The 14,250-nt window shown below is 31.7% G+C and overlaps 3 protein-coding genes across 6 annotated transcripts; all 3 read left to right on the forward strand.

The window, feature by feature from the left end:
- On the forward strand, positions 5,084-8,949 carry LOC104765177 (protein indeterminate-domain 11-like). 4 transcript variants are annotated; one of them, XM_010488855.2, is made up of 5 exons: positions 5,084-5,101; positions 5,548-5,839; positions 6,186-6,585; positions 7,084-7,979; positions 8,882-8,949. In XM_010488855.2, exons 2-5 carry the CDS (start codon positions 5,578-5,580, stop codon positions 8,908-8,910), a joined length of 1,587 nt encoding a protein of 528 aa, XP_010487157.1. In that variant the 5' UTR covers positions 5,084-5,101; positions 5,548-5,577; the 3' UTR covers positions 8,911-8,949. The 4 variants fall into 4 exon arrangements, with proteins under 4 accessions (XP_010487157.1, XP_010487158.1, XP_019096182.1 ...); XM_010488856.2 differs by lacking the exon at positions 5,084-5,101 and adding an exon at positions 5,131-5,413; XM_019240637.1 differs by lacking the exon at positions 5,084-5,101 and having other exon boundaries at positions 5,131-5,839.
- Positions 11,223-12,660, forward strand: LOC104765178 (F-box protein At3g13820-like). Its single transcript, XM_010488858.2, has 2 exons — positions 11,223-11,629; positions 11,681-12,660. Exons 1-2 carry the CDS (start codon positions 11,223-11,225, stop codon positions 12,423-12,425), a joined length of 1,152 nt encoding a protein of 383 aa, XP_010487160.2. The 3' UTR covers positions 12,426-12,660.
- On the forward strand, positions 13,563-14,248 carry LOC109130789 (F-box protein At1g66490-like). The gene is made up of 2 exons (XM_019240824.1): positions 13,563-14,143; positions 14,197-14,248. Exons 1-2 carry the CDS (start codon positions 13,563-13,565, stop codon positions 14,246-14,248), a joined length of 633 nt encoding a protein of 210 aa, XP_019096369.1.

The following is a 14,250-nucleotide window of genomic DNA, read 5'->3' on the forward strand; positions in this document are numbered from 1 at the left end:
CCGGTCCGATTAAAACAGCTGGTTCGTACGGGGACCACCACAGAGAAACTGAGACGTTTTATATAGCGAGTTAGCGACAGACAATGGGAAGACGAAGACCAGAAACGGAGAACACGGGAACGGATGTGTTCATAAGGGCGTCTGCCAAGTCGGCGACCAGATTGCATGGCTCTGTTCTGGTTACAATCCAACTGTACATGTCATGGCACGTGTCCCTGTCGGTCCGGTACGGTCCCCTCGACCGGTCGCTTTCACGCGTGTCTATTGCCGACGGTGACATGAGAGGATTCCCTCAAAAATACATTTATCCCTTCCTCTAATCAAAATAATAATAATTGAGTTTTATAAATGTGTAAAACATATGTTATTAACTATTTAGAGTTTGGCTGTAGAACTATTTAACGTCTTATGTACGAAAAGACTAGTTATTAAAATAATAATTGAGGCTGTGCATGTTACTAATGTAACAAGTGGTAGAAAACGACGTCGGCGAAAACAAAAATCAACCATAGGAAAGTTAGGTGCGACTGTTACAGAAATTAAATTACAATTTTAATGGGGGTTAATCATTAAGTATTGTATTGAAATTTAATTGTTGAATATAACTAAATGGGGTCAATGTGTTAGCTCAATCATTTTCATAAACAAAGTTGGCCCTACTATTTTTTTTTTCCTGATATATGCTGTTCCGCTCGTGAACTCTTTTGCAGCTGTGACTTATTGACTCTCCTACACTGTAACTCACTAGTCACTAACCTTTCAGACTTAAATAATACACACACCAAAAAAACGAAATAGATTTGTCCATCTCATGTTGTTTTGGAAAATCACATATCAAGAAGACCTTCACTTCGTAAACAAATAATTAATCAATCAGACCCTTGTTCTTAGTTGAATCAGATCTATACTGTGTCACAATCAGTCATTCGAATCATTCAAACTTGTTACCACATGCAAGATATCTAATGATCTAGAAAAAGAAAAGAGTTATTGTATGTGGTGTCAGAATATGATATTTGTAAAATTCTAACTTCTTAGCCATGCATAGCTGACATGGAGACAGAGACGTATAATCTTTTTATAGACCCATGATTTCAGGACAGTTGAATAGAAGAAAAAAAACTATATATATTGCTTCCCAGCTCCCCTAGTTTCATCTAAATTGATATTTTATTTTCATGTCAGCCTTATTGTTTTGCTTCTAGTTTACTGAGAATAGACGATGAGTTAATTTTCTGACCTATACGAGAAACTCAGTTTTCGAAATAATATCTAGAGCGTTCTCCGCGTGTCTGATCGTGAAGATTTAACTTAAAATGACCTCGACACTGTGTGATTTACGAGGCACATTAAATAGTCCTTACTTTAAACTAATTAGGTTGGATATATCATATATTCAAATATTTTCAAATTTAAAAATAAAGATTACTACTATTGATATATAACACATACTAATTAGATTAATGGGTTTCTTATAAAGTTAGTTTATTGTGTGGGGTGAGCTGGTGTTTCATATTGGGAAGAGGATCGGACAAATCACACATTAAGAAAAGCTAAAATTATTGTGGAATAAAACAAGAACAAGACAAAAAGACGAAACATTTTCTATTATTATTCATTTTAGATTACCTTTTAAGTGTAAGAGACCCTAAATTTTTATGTTTAGGAAAATAACTTACTAGGTAAAATGGTTTTGGCAGTTTGTATCTAAATGCAAACGCAATTAATTATATGACGGCTGCCAACGTGTAGTAAATTTTCTAACAGGATACATGTAGCAGTAGCACCTTAATAAGAAAAGGAAAAAAACGAACAAGAGCATATTTTATACTTATCTATAGTTCTATACTAGTAATATTTATTATTAATAGTTTGAAGTTTGAACTAATGTCATATTCTGGATGCATGGGAGTCACCAAATTGAATGACTATATATGACTCGATTAGACATTTATGAAATTTTCTATTTATATACTATATCTTTTGCTCTCCACATTTTAAAAGTAAAATAACTATTTCATTCCCTCCACCCCTTCCCAAAAAATTAGGGTGGAAAACATGTAAACGGATTATACCAGAAACACATATGTTTACATTTTACAACAGTGTTTCAAATTTCAAAATGTGTAAAATTTACTTGATAGTGGATCACAAAGCTGGAAGTGCAATATTTAAAGGTAGGTTAATTTGATTTTCAGGTAAAGGAAGCAGTACGGGGTGTGACAAACAAGTCAAGCCATACAATTATATATGTTTTATTTTTGGTCTTCAACATTTTATTTTTGACAATACTTCAACGTTCTTTTCTTAAAGGGTGTTTACCAAATATTATTTTTAGTCTTCATATAAATCATTCATTATATTCTCATAATATTTTATAATAATAATAATAATAATAATAATAATTGTGATAATACAATTATCTCCTATATATTAATAGAGAAGCACTCTCTTGAAAAAACTTATGTGTCACCGTCAGAGAGTTCGAGACACATTTAGCAAAAAAACCTTAAATTTTCTACTTAATTACATTAACATGCCATTATATTTTCATAAAAAAACAAATAACTGAATAATTATTATTAATTAGATATGTCATCAATTCTCACACAAATTAAAATATCACATACTAAAACTAATTAAACAATTACATACTATTTTAAATCAAAATTTCACTAAAATTTACTTACAAACATACAAGTCAAAGCTATATTATTTTTAAGAAATCAATATAAAATATTAATTTCTTAAAATCAATATAAGTAAAATATTCTAACAAGGTTATAAAAAATATAAAGTTAATAAAAATAAAGAACATATAACTTATTAAACATATAACTTATTAACAAAATCATGTAAAAAATGTTATTTTTTATGTTAATATTATTATCATAATAATTTAAATAACAAGCTTTCAATAGTTATTATAATTGATTATAAATATATATATATATATATATATTACCCGTGGATTATCTCCAACTCATTAAATGAAACTTAATTCCCAATAAATATAGATTTATATATATTCATAAATAAATCTAAAAATGACAAAAAATTAGGGATATCATGATGTGTGATTATTTATATATATCTAAGTATGTAAACTAATTAATCTCAACATTTAGTGTGATTATTCATTAAAAATGGAAATATTGATAACCGAATAGGAATATGCGTTTTAATTGTACATTAATCTATCTGCTACTAAAAAGGAATGAGACAATAACCCTTATCATTATAGATAAATTTAGTACCCAAAAAAAATCATAATATATTTAAAATGAGTGATTATTAGATTATGAAAAATTGGTATAGTTACTCGATTAACCATAAATATAAAAATTTGACTTTTAAAGAACAAAAAAATATATATTTCCATAAATTGTAACATTTTATAAATATTTTCTTTACCACGTTCACATAAAATCTACGATGAAATGTATTCTTACACGAATACGTTGATTTTCAAATTTCATTAATTTTTTCATAATGGTATTTTTGGTAATAATCTATTATTTATAGAAAATATTAACAAATCGACTAACTCAAAAGATTTAAATAGTCTAATCACAAATATTATATCAAGAAATTAGATTATATTCAGAAAATTTAGTTTAGAATCTGATTGTTGTAATAAAATTAATTAATTAAACTACCGAGTAATTTAGTATATGTTGTTTTGGTTACATAAGAAACATGCAAAATTGTTATGATTACAAAATAAAACACAAGAGATATGAATTTTATTTTTAAAACACACAAAATACATGCTGCAATAAATAGTAATATTTTATCAATATTTTCTCTTACATATTTAAAGATTTCACGAGTGAAACATATTTTTACACGAAAAAATGCAGTTTTGAATAAATAAATAAAAAACTTTAATTACATATTATGTTTGACACAAACAAATATTAGTTTTAGAATAATAATTTTACTTATATTAATTTTTTTTAAATTGATTTATCCTGCACTATGTGCGGGATGTTACCTAGTTATTATTATTTGTATATATTTCATGGTCTTTATTGGCTCGGCGGCCCTTTGGAACGTTGAAATTTTTTCCACTTCTCTATCATTCCTTTTCCGGTATAATTTTCTTTCAACTTTTGTATTATACAATTAGATAATATATATATATATATATGTTGCTATGTATAATGTATAGGTCATTAATAACCATTTACCATTATGTGTGTATAATCTTCTAGAATTTTGTATGTTTGGGTCATAAAGTAGGTTAGGGCATGCGGCACTGACACATGATTAATCCTTTTAAATTCTTTTCATCAATCCATTTGATGTAAACTCTCTCATTTTTTATTTTAACATGAAAAGCATCAAATCGAAAAGGAAAAAAAAAGATGCAAGAGAAAGGTTACCTTTCTTGCCCAAAACCTCAAATATAATCAATGACTCAATCATAGCTTAGTTCTGTAAATGACAGTGTAAAGCTGTAAAAATAATTAAACTCAATTCAAAAAAATAAATTACTAAGTTATAAACAAACACTCACTCATATAATATAGTTCACTCATTTTGGTCGGCAATTACTATAGTGGACCATAAATAAGTATTTTTGTCACAAACTTTTTTATGTGCGATACATAAACTATAGTAATTTCTGATTCAAGAAGATAGTGAAATTTATAATTCCAAAGCAAAATAATGGACTTAATATATTCAAGTGCATATGTCTACTGCTTCTCGAGAAATGTAAAAGAAAAAAAAATTATAAAAATGCAAATACCTCTCTTTCTGCAAGCTTTCGACAGAGCTCTTGTTGAGAAAGTTATATATATCTTTTGGCCAAGAGATATAAAAATATTCAATAATAAATATTTCAAAAAAAATACGGAAATTTGTTTTGCAGGTAATGATAAAGAAAGGACATATTGCTACGAAAAAAAAAAGTGCAGAAAACGCCATTTTTTTCTTAGCGGTAGGGTTCATTTTCTTTTTTAATTTCCCCTATTTATTATTTTATTTTTTTGAATTACTCGGTTTCAAATACACAGAAAGAGAGAGGAAGATAAATAGATAATACTATAGAGTTTCTCTTGTCCACAATCTCTCTCTCTCTCTCTACTTCTAGGTATATTGGATTTGCATCCATCTTTCTCTTTTCTTTTTAATTTTAATTTCTCAACTTCTTGGTTCATATGTTCTGTGTAGTAATTTGTTTGTTACCCTTTATTTAGTTTTCTTTGAGATATATATATATATATATATATATATATATATATTTCGTGTGAGTTTCAAACATGAACCAGAAAAAAGTGGATAGATATATTGTCTCTTGGGTTGAAGCCAAAGAAGGCAGTTAATATATATATACACACACAATCAAAGAAGTTAGGAGATTATAGATATACAGTATATATAGCTATAGAGAGTCTCATTTCTTGTATGTTTCTGTTTAATCTTCTCTTTTGTCCCTTTTATCGTATTTATCAGTATATGTCTGTATATATAGATAGATCTGAACAAAGTTTTGTCGATTTCTAACTTATTTGCTTTCTTCTTTCTTTTTCTCTTAAGGTTTTTGTTTCTTTTTTGTTTCGTTTGGTGATGATGAACAAAGACATGTTACTTCATCAGCATCATCATCAACCACAACAAGAACAAGTACAGCATCAACAAGACGAGAATATGTCGAATCTAACATCAGCTTCTGGTGGTGATCAAGCAAGTGTCTCTTCGGGAAACATAACTGAAGCAAGTGGCTCTAATTACTTCCCTCATCATCAGCAGCAACAACAACAACAACAGTTCTGTATTCCAGATTTATCACAGCCTCAAAAGAAGAGGAGAAACCAACCAGGGAATCCAGGTTCGTCTGTAAAAAAAAAGAAAAAAAAAAAGAACAATACAATTTTTTCTTTTCGTGGTTTTGTTTTGGACTGATTCATTATTCCAATTATTTGATACAGTCATCGTCTAGGAAATTTATGTGTCTTCTTCCAAAAAGAATATTCTTTTTACCCTTTTTGTTCTCTTTATCATCTCTATTATAATCTAAGAAAAATAAATCCAAAACCAAACTACTATACTAGTTTTCCTTATTATAATTACTGTTTGAGTAAAAACCAAGATGATAGATTTTAAATATGTTTATTAGTGATTATTGAAGTTTTCTGACAATATATAATGGGTCAATGTTTTTTTAAAATTTTCAGACCCAGAATCAGAAGTGATAGCTTTATCACCAAAAACACTAATGGCAACAAACAGATTCGTGTGTGAGATCTGCAACAAAGGTTTCCAAAGAGACCAGAATTTACAGCTTCACAGAAGAGGTCACAATCTGCCATGGAAGCTGAAACAAAGATCCAACAAAGAAATCATAAGGAAGAAAGTCTATGTCTGTCCAGAAGCAACTTGTGTCCACCATGACCCATCTAGAGCTCTAGGTGACTTAACCGGAATCAAGAAGCATTTCTGCAGAAAACATGGGGAGAAGAAGTGGAAATGTGACAAATGCTCTAAGAAGTATGCTGTTCAATCAGATTGCAAGGCTCATTCTAAGACTTGTGGCACCAAGGAATACAGATGTGACTGTGGCACTCTCTTTTCTAGGTAAATATAAACTCCTTTTTCGTTTCTTTCTGTTTTATTAATCAATTTTTTTAAAGAAAATAGTAGTAGGAATTATAAATCGATATTAATGATCATAATGAATAATATGAGATATATCTACGATGTGGTGTTGTAAGAACTGGAGGGACACATGGTACACAGTTTTATCTGTTGTGCTATGAGTAATTTCATTTAATTTGAAAAAGGACAAAAATGGTAGCTCAAAAGAATCTTCATTTATAATATGGAACTAGTTCAGGGTACTTTTCTTCATTTCTTTTTCCCCTTCACAAAATAAAATTATTATGAGTTTATTTTTTTTCCTTGCATTAATCATTCATCTTATAATACATACGTGATTGCTACATGCTTTAGATGGACCACATGACTTTTATAGCTTCTCTCCATGTGAATAAACATAGACTTTTATTTTAACCATATTGATTGATCATTTCATGAAGTCTTTTTTTTTTTCTTTTTCTGGTGGTAAATTAACAGGAGGGATAGTTTCATAACTCATAGAGCATTTTGTGAAGCATTGGCTGAAGAGACTGCAAGAGAAGTAGTACTGCCTACACAAAACCAGAACAGTCAACCAAATCCTCTTTTGATTTGTCAATCTTCTTCTCATCCTCATTCGCATCATCATCAAACTCAACCGAACATAAACCTGTCTTCTTCTTCTTCATCCTCCCACAATATCATCAATAGCCTTCATTTCGACACCAACAATGCTAGTACTAGTAATGTCAACAGTAGCAGCAACCATCTCCATACGTTTCCCATGAAGAAAGAGCAACAAAGCAATGACCATATCATCAATTACCATCATAATATCCCTCCCTGGCTTGCTCCTCAGCCCCATTCTCATCAGCCACACGATCTCACGTCTTCAAACCCTAATTCTTGTAACGGTGCAGGACGAGGTTTGTTCTCTCTTGCTTCTCCGGCTATGTCAGCCACCGCATTGCTCCAGAAAGCAGCCCAAATGGGTTCTACAAAGACAACAACCACGGACTTGGAGAGGTCAACTCATAATAGCACCCTCACGACGACAATGGCATCGATGATGACGTCGCCGTCTGGATTCATCAACTCCAACAACAACAATCAAGGTTTGTTCCAAGACTACAGCGCATCCGGGTTTGATCATCACGGTGGAGAAGAAGCATTTGACGATACGTTTGGCGGGTTCTTGAGAACAAACGAAGCTACAACAACCGCTTCAGCCGCAAGATCAGAGAAGAGTAAAAGCGGTGGAGGAGAAGGTTTGACGAGAGATTTCTTGGGGATAAGACCGTTGATGTCTCATAACGAGATTCTAAGTTTTGCTGGTCTTGGAAATTGCATCAATAGCTCTGCTTCTGATCAGCTCCATCCAAAGCCTTGGCAGGGTTAGTTTAGTTTCTTTTTGCTCATGATATTATTACAAACCTATCTAAAATTGATATGTGTATATATTTAAATATATAGGTAGTTTCGTATTTTCATATATAATATTTTTCTTGTGTTGCCTTTCGTTTTATAAATTTTATCGCCGATCAAAATGGTGCAAGTTTATACAGAAACATTTGATTAAATTGTTATGTTTCGTCTATTTCATATTTATTTTCTCCCTTTTCTTTTTCTTGGATTATAAGAAACAAGCGATCATGATTATTGGTCAACTCAAAATTAATTTTCTTGGTTCTATTATTCACGGGGAGAAAGATTGGCACGTACGTACGTAGATAGGTCCGGACTCCGGAGGTATTTTAATCACTTGTATTTACTAAATTATTTAAGAATGCTCATGGTTGTATTGTATCTTTGTAGTAATTATTTCTCATTTTATTACATGAACAAAAAATAAAATCTTATCTTTTTAAAAGTATCAACCTATATATTGTCAAGTGCTTGATTTCATAATTTCATTATTTTGGTTCCTTTTTGTTTTGATGAAAATATAAGAGTAAATATCTTGACTTCAATTTTCCTCCCACTCCAAGTCAAACACAATTTTTTTTCAATATAAGAAAGCCAAAAAATTTAGACTTAACTGTCCCTTTTTAATATTTTACTTATGATCATTACAAATTCATGATTAGGTAATCGAAATCTAAGTAAAGATAAAAATGAAAATGAGAAAAGAAGAAAGAATGAATATAAAAGAAACTGACTATGAAATGTGGCACATGAAAAGCATATATAAAGGAAAGAGGAGGATATGCATCGGATTCGATCTAAGGGTGACTCATCTTTTGCTAGAAAACCTATTTCGTTAATTGTTTTTCTTATTGGATCTCATCTCATGCAGGCACACAAGTGGGATCCAACAAGAGATAGGGACACATCACGTTTTGCTTGGTGGCATGGCATGTATAAATATTATTTATGTAAATCTATTTATCAGGCATGGACATAATTAACTTTATAATATGCTATTGCTGATTACACACTAAATCTTCCTTTTAATTGATGATTAATTTAGTTAGCAGTTCTTCATCAATTGGTAGTTCAAAATTTAAACTAATTAATTATATAATATACATCCCGGGATTATTCTAAAATCCATTTTCATCAAAATGAATAAAATAAAGAATAAAAATAAAATTAATTCTATTGTGCTCCAGTTGATCAGATACATAGTTTACATGGCTACAATTTGATTATATTAATTTTGTGTGTGTGTGTGTCTGTAATACTCGCTAAAAGAATAATAATTTCACATGCAATAAAGTGTGGAAAATGATTGAAATAAATGAAGATGTCTTCTTGTTTTTCGACGTGGCGGATGTGACATTTTTCAACAATTTTGCGGGGTTTTACACCTAAATAATATTTATACACTTGTCATGTATATAAAATTATAAACCAATATTAATAACTTGGTTTAAATAGAAGAATATTATACAACGATAAGGATAAGACCATAAAATATTCATGGGGAAACAGGATAAAAAGAAGGTTTATAATTCAAGAGTTCAACAAGATTTGTTATATAGACTTAGAGTTTATAATTAGCCTATGATCACAAATGGATGGTTATTGTTATAGCTTTACAAAAGCTGTCTACTTCAGAAACTTGCAAAAGGAAAAAAGAAATTGAATTGCGAAAGAATAAATGAGTATATTTGATTCTTGAGAGATGTAATGTCAATTCATATAACCACGTCTGCCAAAAAAAAAAAGAATGATCATATACCATCATTTTTTACATCTAAAATTTTACATATGTGTCAACTATAGAGGACCCATGAATTTGTCAATGTCATGATGATTTTGGCATTTGTAACGTTTGCTTTTTGTCTGATTTTAATGAAGTGATCCCACAATCACTATTTAGTGTTTAGTATTTACTTGTTTTTTTTTTTGCTTCTCAAAGACAACTTTTACAAAACCTTATGCTATACAATAATGCTTGTAAAAGGTCTAAAACTTTGTAACTAGCCAATCTTACACATTCCAAAAAACTGGAGCTTTATCACATTGTAATGAAGTTGGTGATATCATAATATAAGGAGAAATGGAATGTGCACACTGAATTAATCTATATGCAATTTCACAATAGAGTTACCTGCAAAACCTTTTGAAAGTTTGCTTTCCCTTCAAAATAGGGTTGTCCTAGTTATTCTCTCCAAAGTTAAGTTTTAAAATCTCTCTAGCTAATAGCTATAAACAAATGGATATAATGGGTACGTCCACCTAAATTCCTAATGGGTTTGATAATGTGATCACTTATCATCGAAATCCTATTAAAAAACGTATACATATATATATATATATATATATATATATATATATATATATATATTCCAGGGATGTCTGGTCAGGACTCGCCTCGACACTACTACGGACCGCTTTCTCCACAGACTGGGACACTATTTTAACTCTCTTAACGGATGCATCTCAAGGAAAGGATACTCTCTTCTTACTAAGATATGTGTTCCAAGCTGCAGTCCATCTCTTGTGGAAAGAACGGAATAATAGACGCCACGGTGAATCCTCGACTCCATCAAATCTGCTCATCAAACAACTTGATAGGCAAGTCAGGAATCGTTTGCTCTCCACACAGGACAGTGGTCGTATGATGGTCTGGCTAGCATCAAGATGAAGGAGATCACCACCAAAGCACTACTATTTTTTACTTAAACCATTTTTTTCAGCTCATAACATTTATCTTCACCCGATGCACTTTGATGTAAAAAAGTTTTTTTTCGAATAAATTTTACACTTTATTTCAAAAAAAAAAAAAAAATGTTATGATTAAGGGACTTGACTTTATTTTAGACCAAAAATATTTAAGCCAGTTTTGGTCGTTTAGCGATCCACTTTTGTAATCATACTGTAGTTTTAACAATAAATCAGGACACAAATCTAAAAAATTACGTATTCTATAAATCATATTTCCAATTTGCTTAATTAGCTTTTTTTAAAAATATATATTTAAATTGCTTAGATTTTTTCTTCTTCAATTTGCTTAGATGTTTAAAGCTATATCTAATGTATTTTTTGAGAATAATAAAAAAAAAATCTAATGTAATTTATGAGAATACACTTTAAATCTAAACCAATATATTTGTGGCGCCTTTTTTAAACATGAAAACCATAATTTTGTGGCCATTCACATTTTATTTGGTTGTTTGAAGTTTAGAAGAATGACGTCGATGTCTATGTCTAATCTTCCAGAGGACTTGAAAGAGGAGATCATCTCTAGGATTCCGATAACATCATTAAGAGCAGTGCGATCTACTTGCAAAAAATGGAACGATTTCTCAAAACGTCATATTATTTGCAATGCTGCAGCAGCAGGAAAGCAGTTCTTAGGTTTAATGTTGATCAATGAAAAAGTATGTTCCTTGAGCTTCAATCTCCAAATCCACAATGATGGATCTGTTGTTTCAGAGATAAAGCAGGTACATATTCCTGACCATGTAAGGGTAAAGAACATCCTTCACTGTGACGGCTTGTTGTTATGCGTTATCGAGGACAACTCTAGTATTATGGTATGGAACCCCTATTTGGGACAAACGGTGCGGATCGAAGTCCCTAAAAATTCCGAAAGGTTTTATTCTTATAGCAAAGCCCGAAGGTTTAGGTTTTATTATGACGACAGGGAATACGACATGTATGCTCTCGGTTACGACAACAACCGTAACCACAAAATCTTGAGGATTTTGAGAGATTATAACTACAAGGGCGGTTTACGATACGAAATCTACCGGTTCAACTCAAATTTATGGAGTTCTCTTGATGTGGAACCCAACTGGACTGTACGGTCTAATAAACGTCACTCCGTGTCTTTGAAGGGAAATACTTATTTTCTTATTCAAGGGTATGTATACAGAGATACCGAAGAGGCGAATCATATTTTTTTGATCTGTTTTGATTTTGCAAAAGAGAGCTTTGGTCCGCGTCTACTTCTACCATCTAACCCTTATGTTGACGAGAATATTATTTTATCCTGTGTTGGAGAAGAAAAGCTCGCTTTGCTACATCGTAGCTTCAAGTGGTATCGTGGAGCAATAGAGATTTGGGTTACCAATAATATTGATCCAAATGCGGTGTCGTGGAGCAAGTTTATGAAAATGGATATCAATCCACGCACTCGTCCTGAGGACATTAGGCCTCTGTGTTTCTTCATTGAGGAGGAGAAGAAAGTTGCTGTGCTTTTCGATCTACTGTTCAGTGAAGACCAAAAAGCTCACATCATTGGAGATGGAGATGATACTTACCTAAAATATGTTAACATCAGAAGAGCTTCAGATATTGGAGATTCTCACCCACTTACGATCTCATCTTATGTTCCAAGTTTGGTGCAACTACAAATCAACCAACCAACCAGGCAACAGGAAAAGTAAAGAAAAAAAAAACAGAAGAAGAAGAGATTATTGGTTAGTTCCATTTGCAATGCTTTATTTGTTTAAAAGCATTATCTATGTTTTAGCTCATTTTATATCATGTCCTTTTGAACAAGACTATCTTCATTCAGTTATTATATATTTTGTTCTCTTTGGCTAATTTAGTACTGTGTAATAATCTATGGTCGTTATCTATGTTTTAGCTCAATTTTATTTCAAGTCCTTTTGAATAAGACTATCTCCATTCAGTTATTATATATTTTGTTCTCTCTTTGGCTAATTTACTATGTAATAATCTATGGTCGTTATCTATGTTTTACATCAATTTTATTTCATGTCCTTTTTGGAACAAGGCTATCTGTGAATGAATGAGTTATAATCTCTGTTCTCTGATACATGTAATTGGTTCTATTTGTCATTTTCTCTAATCTCTCGGCTCTCCGCTATCGGAAAGGATTTTGTAATTATTTTTTTTTTTAAATATTTATATTTCTAATTTTTAACTCGAATTCTAGAATCTTTATCAATTAATGAAAAATATTTGAAAGTATAACTAATGTAGGAAAAGGAGAGAGTTTTAGAAGCGGTGAAACATCATATAACTAAACGATTGTGCATGTATATATAGAGAGATCAAGAAAAGATCGTGGACAAGCGTAGAAACTAGGAACTTTGTTTGAAACTCGGAATTAAGGAACGACGACGTTGTCCGATCTTTCAGTGGATTTGGTGGGGGAGATCCTCTCTAGAGTTCCATTGATATCTTTAAGCGCGGTGCGATATACTTGTAAAACGTGGAACGCTTTATCCTGGAACGTTTTTTCAGAAAATCTTGTTTTTGGTAAAGCAACAACAAGTAAGCAGTTTTTGGGGTTCGTGACAGTGGGTTATAGCCTTTGTTCCCTGAGACTTGATCTCCAAGGAATCCGCAATGACGATTTCGTTGATCCATCTATAAAGCAAATAGATTTACTTGAACAAAACAAGATATCTAATGTCATACACTGCGACGGCTTATTGTTATGCGTCGTCCAAGAGGAAAGTACAAGGAAGCTCATGGTGTGGAACCCGTATTTGGGGGGGCCATTCAGGTGGATCAAACCAAGATTCAAATCCCAAAAGTTCCATAGATTAGACATGTTTGCTTTCGGTTACGACAACAACAACAACAACCGTGACCACAAAATCTTGTGGAAGTTTTTGGGTCATGATGACTACAAAGAGATTGGTTATAAAAATATCCCATCCTACTACGAAATATATGGTTTTAATTCTAGTTCATGGAGGGTTCTTGATGTAAATCCCGACTGTGATTTACAAAGCAGCGTATCATTGAAGGGAAATACTTACTTTTTTGCTCGACGAATACAAAAGGTTGGAGAGGTAGTAGCTTCAGAGATGATTGGTTTTTTACTCTGTTTTGATTTTACAACAGAGAGATTTGGAGAACGCCTTCCTCTACCCTTTCACACCAACTATGATGTTCCACGACATGTGATTCTGTCTTGTGTAAGAGAAGAGAAGCTGGCTGTGTTATATCAAGGCTACGAGACATGTTCGTTAATAGAGATTTGGATAACGACTAAGATTGAGCCCTGTGAAGTATCATGGATCAAGTTCTTAAGAGTGGAAAGGACATCTCTCTCTGAATTTCGTGTTGGGAGAAGCTTCTTCATTGATGAGGAGAATAAAGTTGTTGTGGTTTCCGAATCTCCTAGGTATAGATGGAACGAAACATGTCAATATGAAACAGCTTACATCATTGGACAAGATGGATACTCCAAACCTGTGAGAATCGGAGACGGTCATCTTTGGGAAGCTGACA

This window comes from Camelina sativa, chromosome 19 (assembly GCF_000633955.1).
Source record: "Camelina sativa cultivar DH55 chromosome 19, Cs, whole genome shotgun sequence".
NCBI lineage: Eukaryota > Viridiplantae > Streptophyta > Magnoliopsida > Brassicales > Brassicaceae > Camelina > Camelina sativa.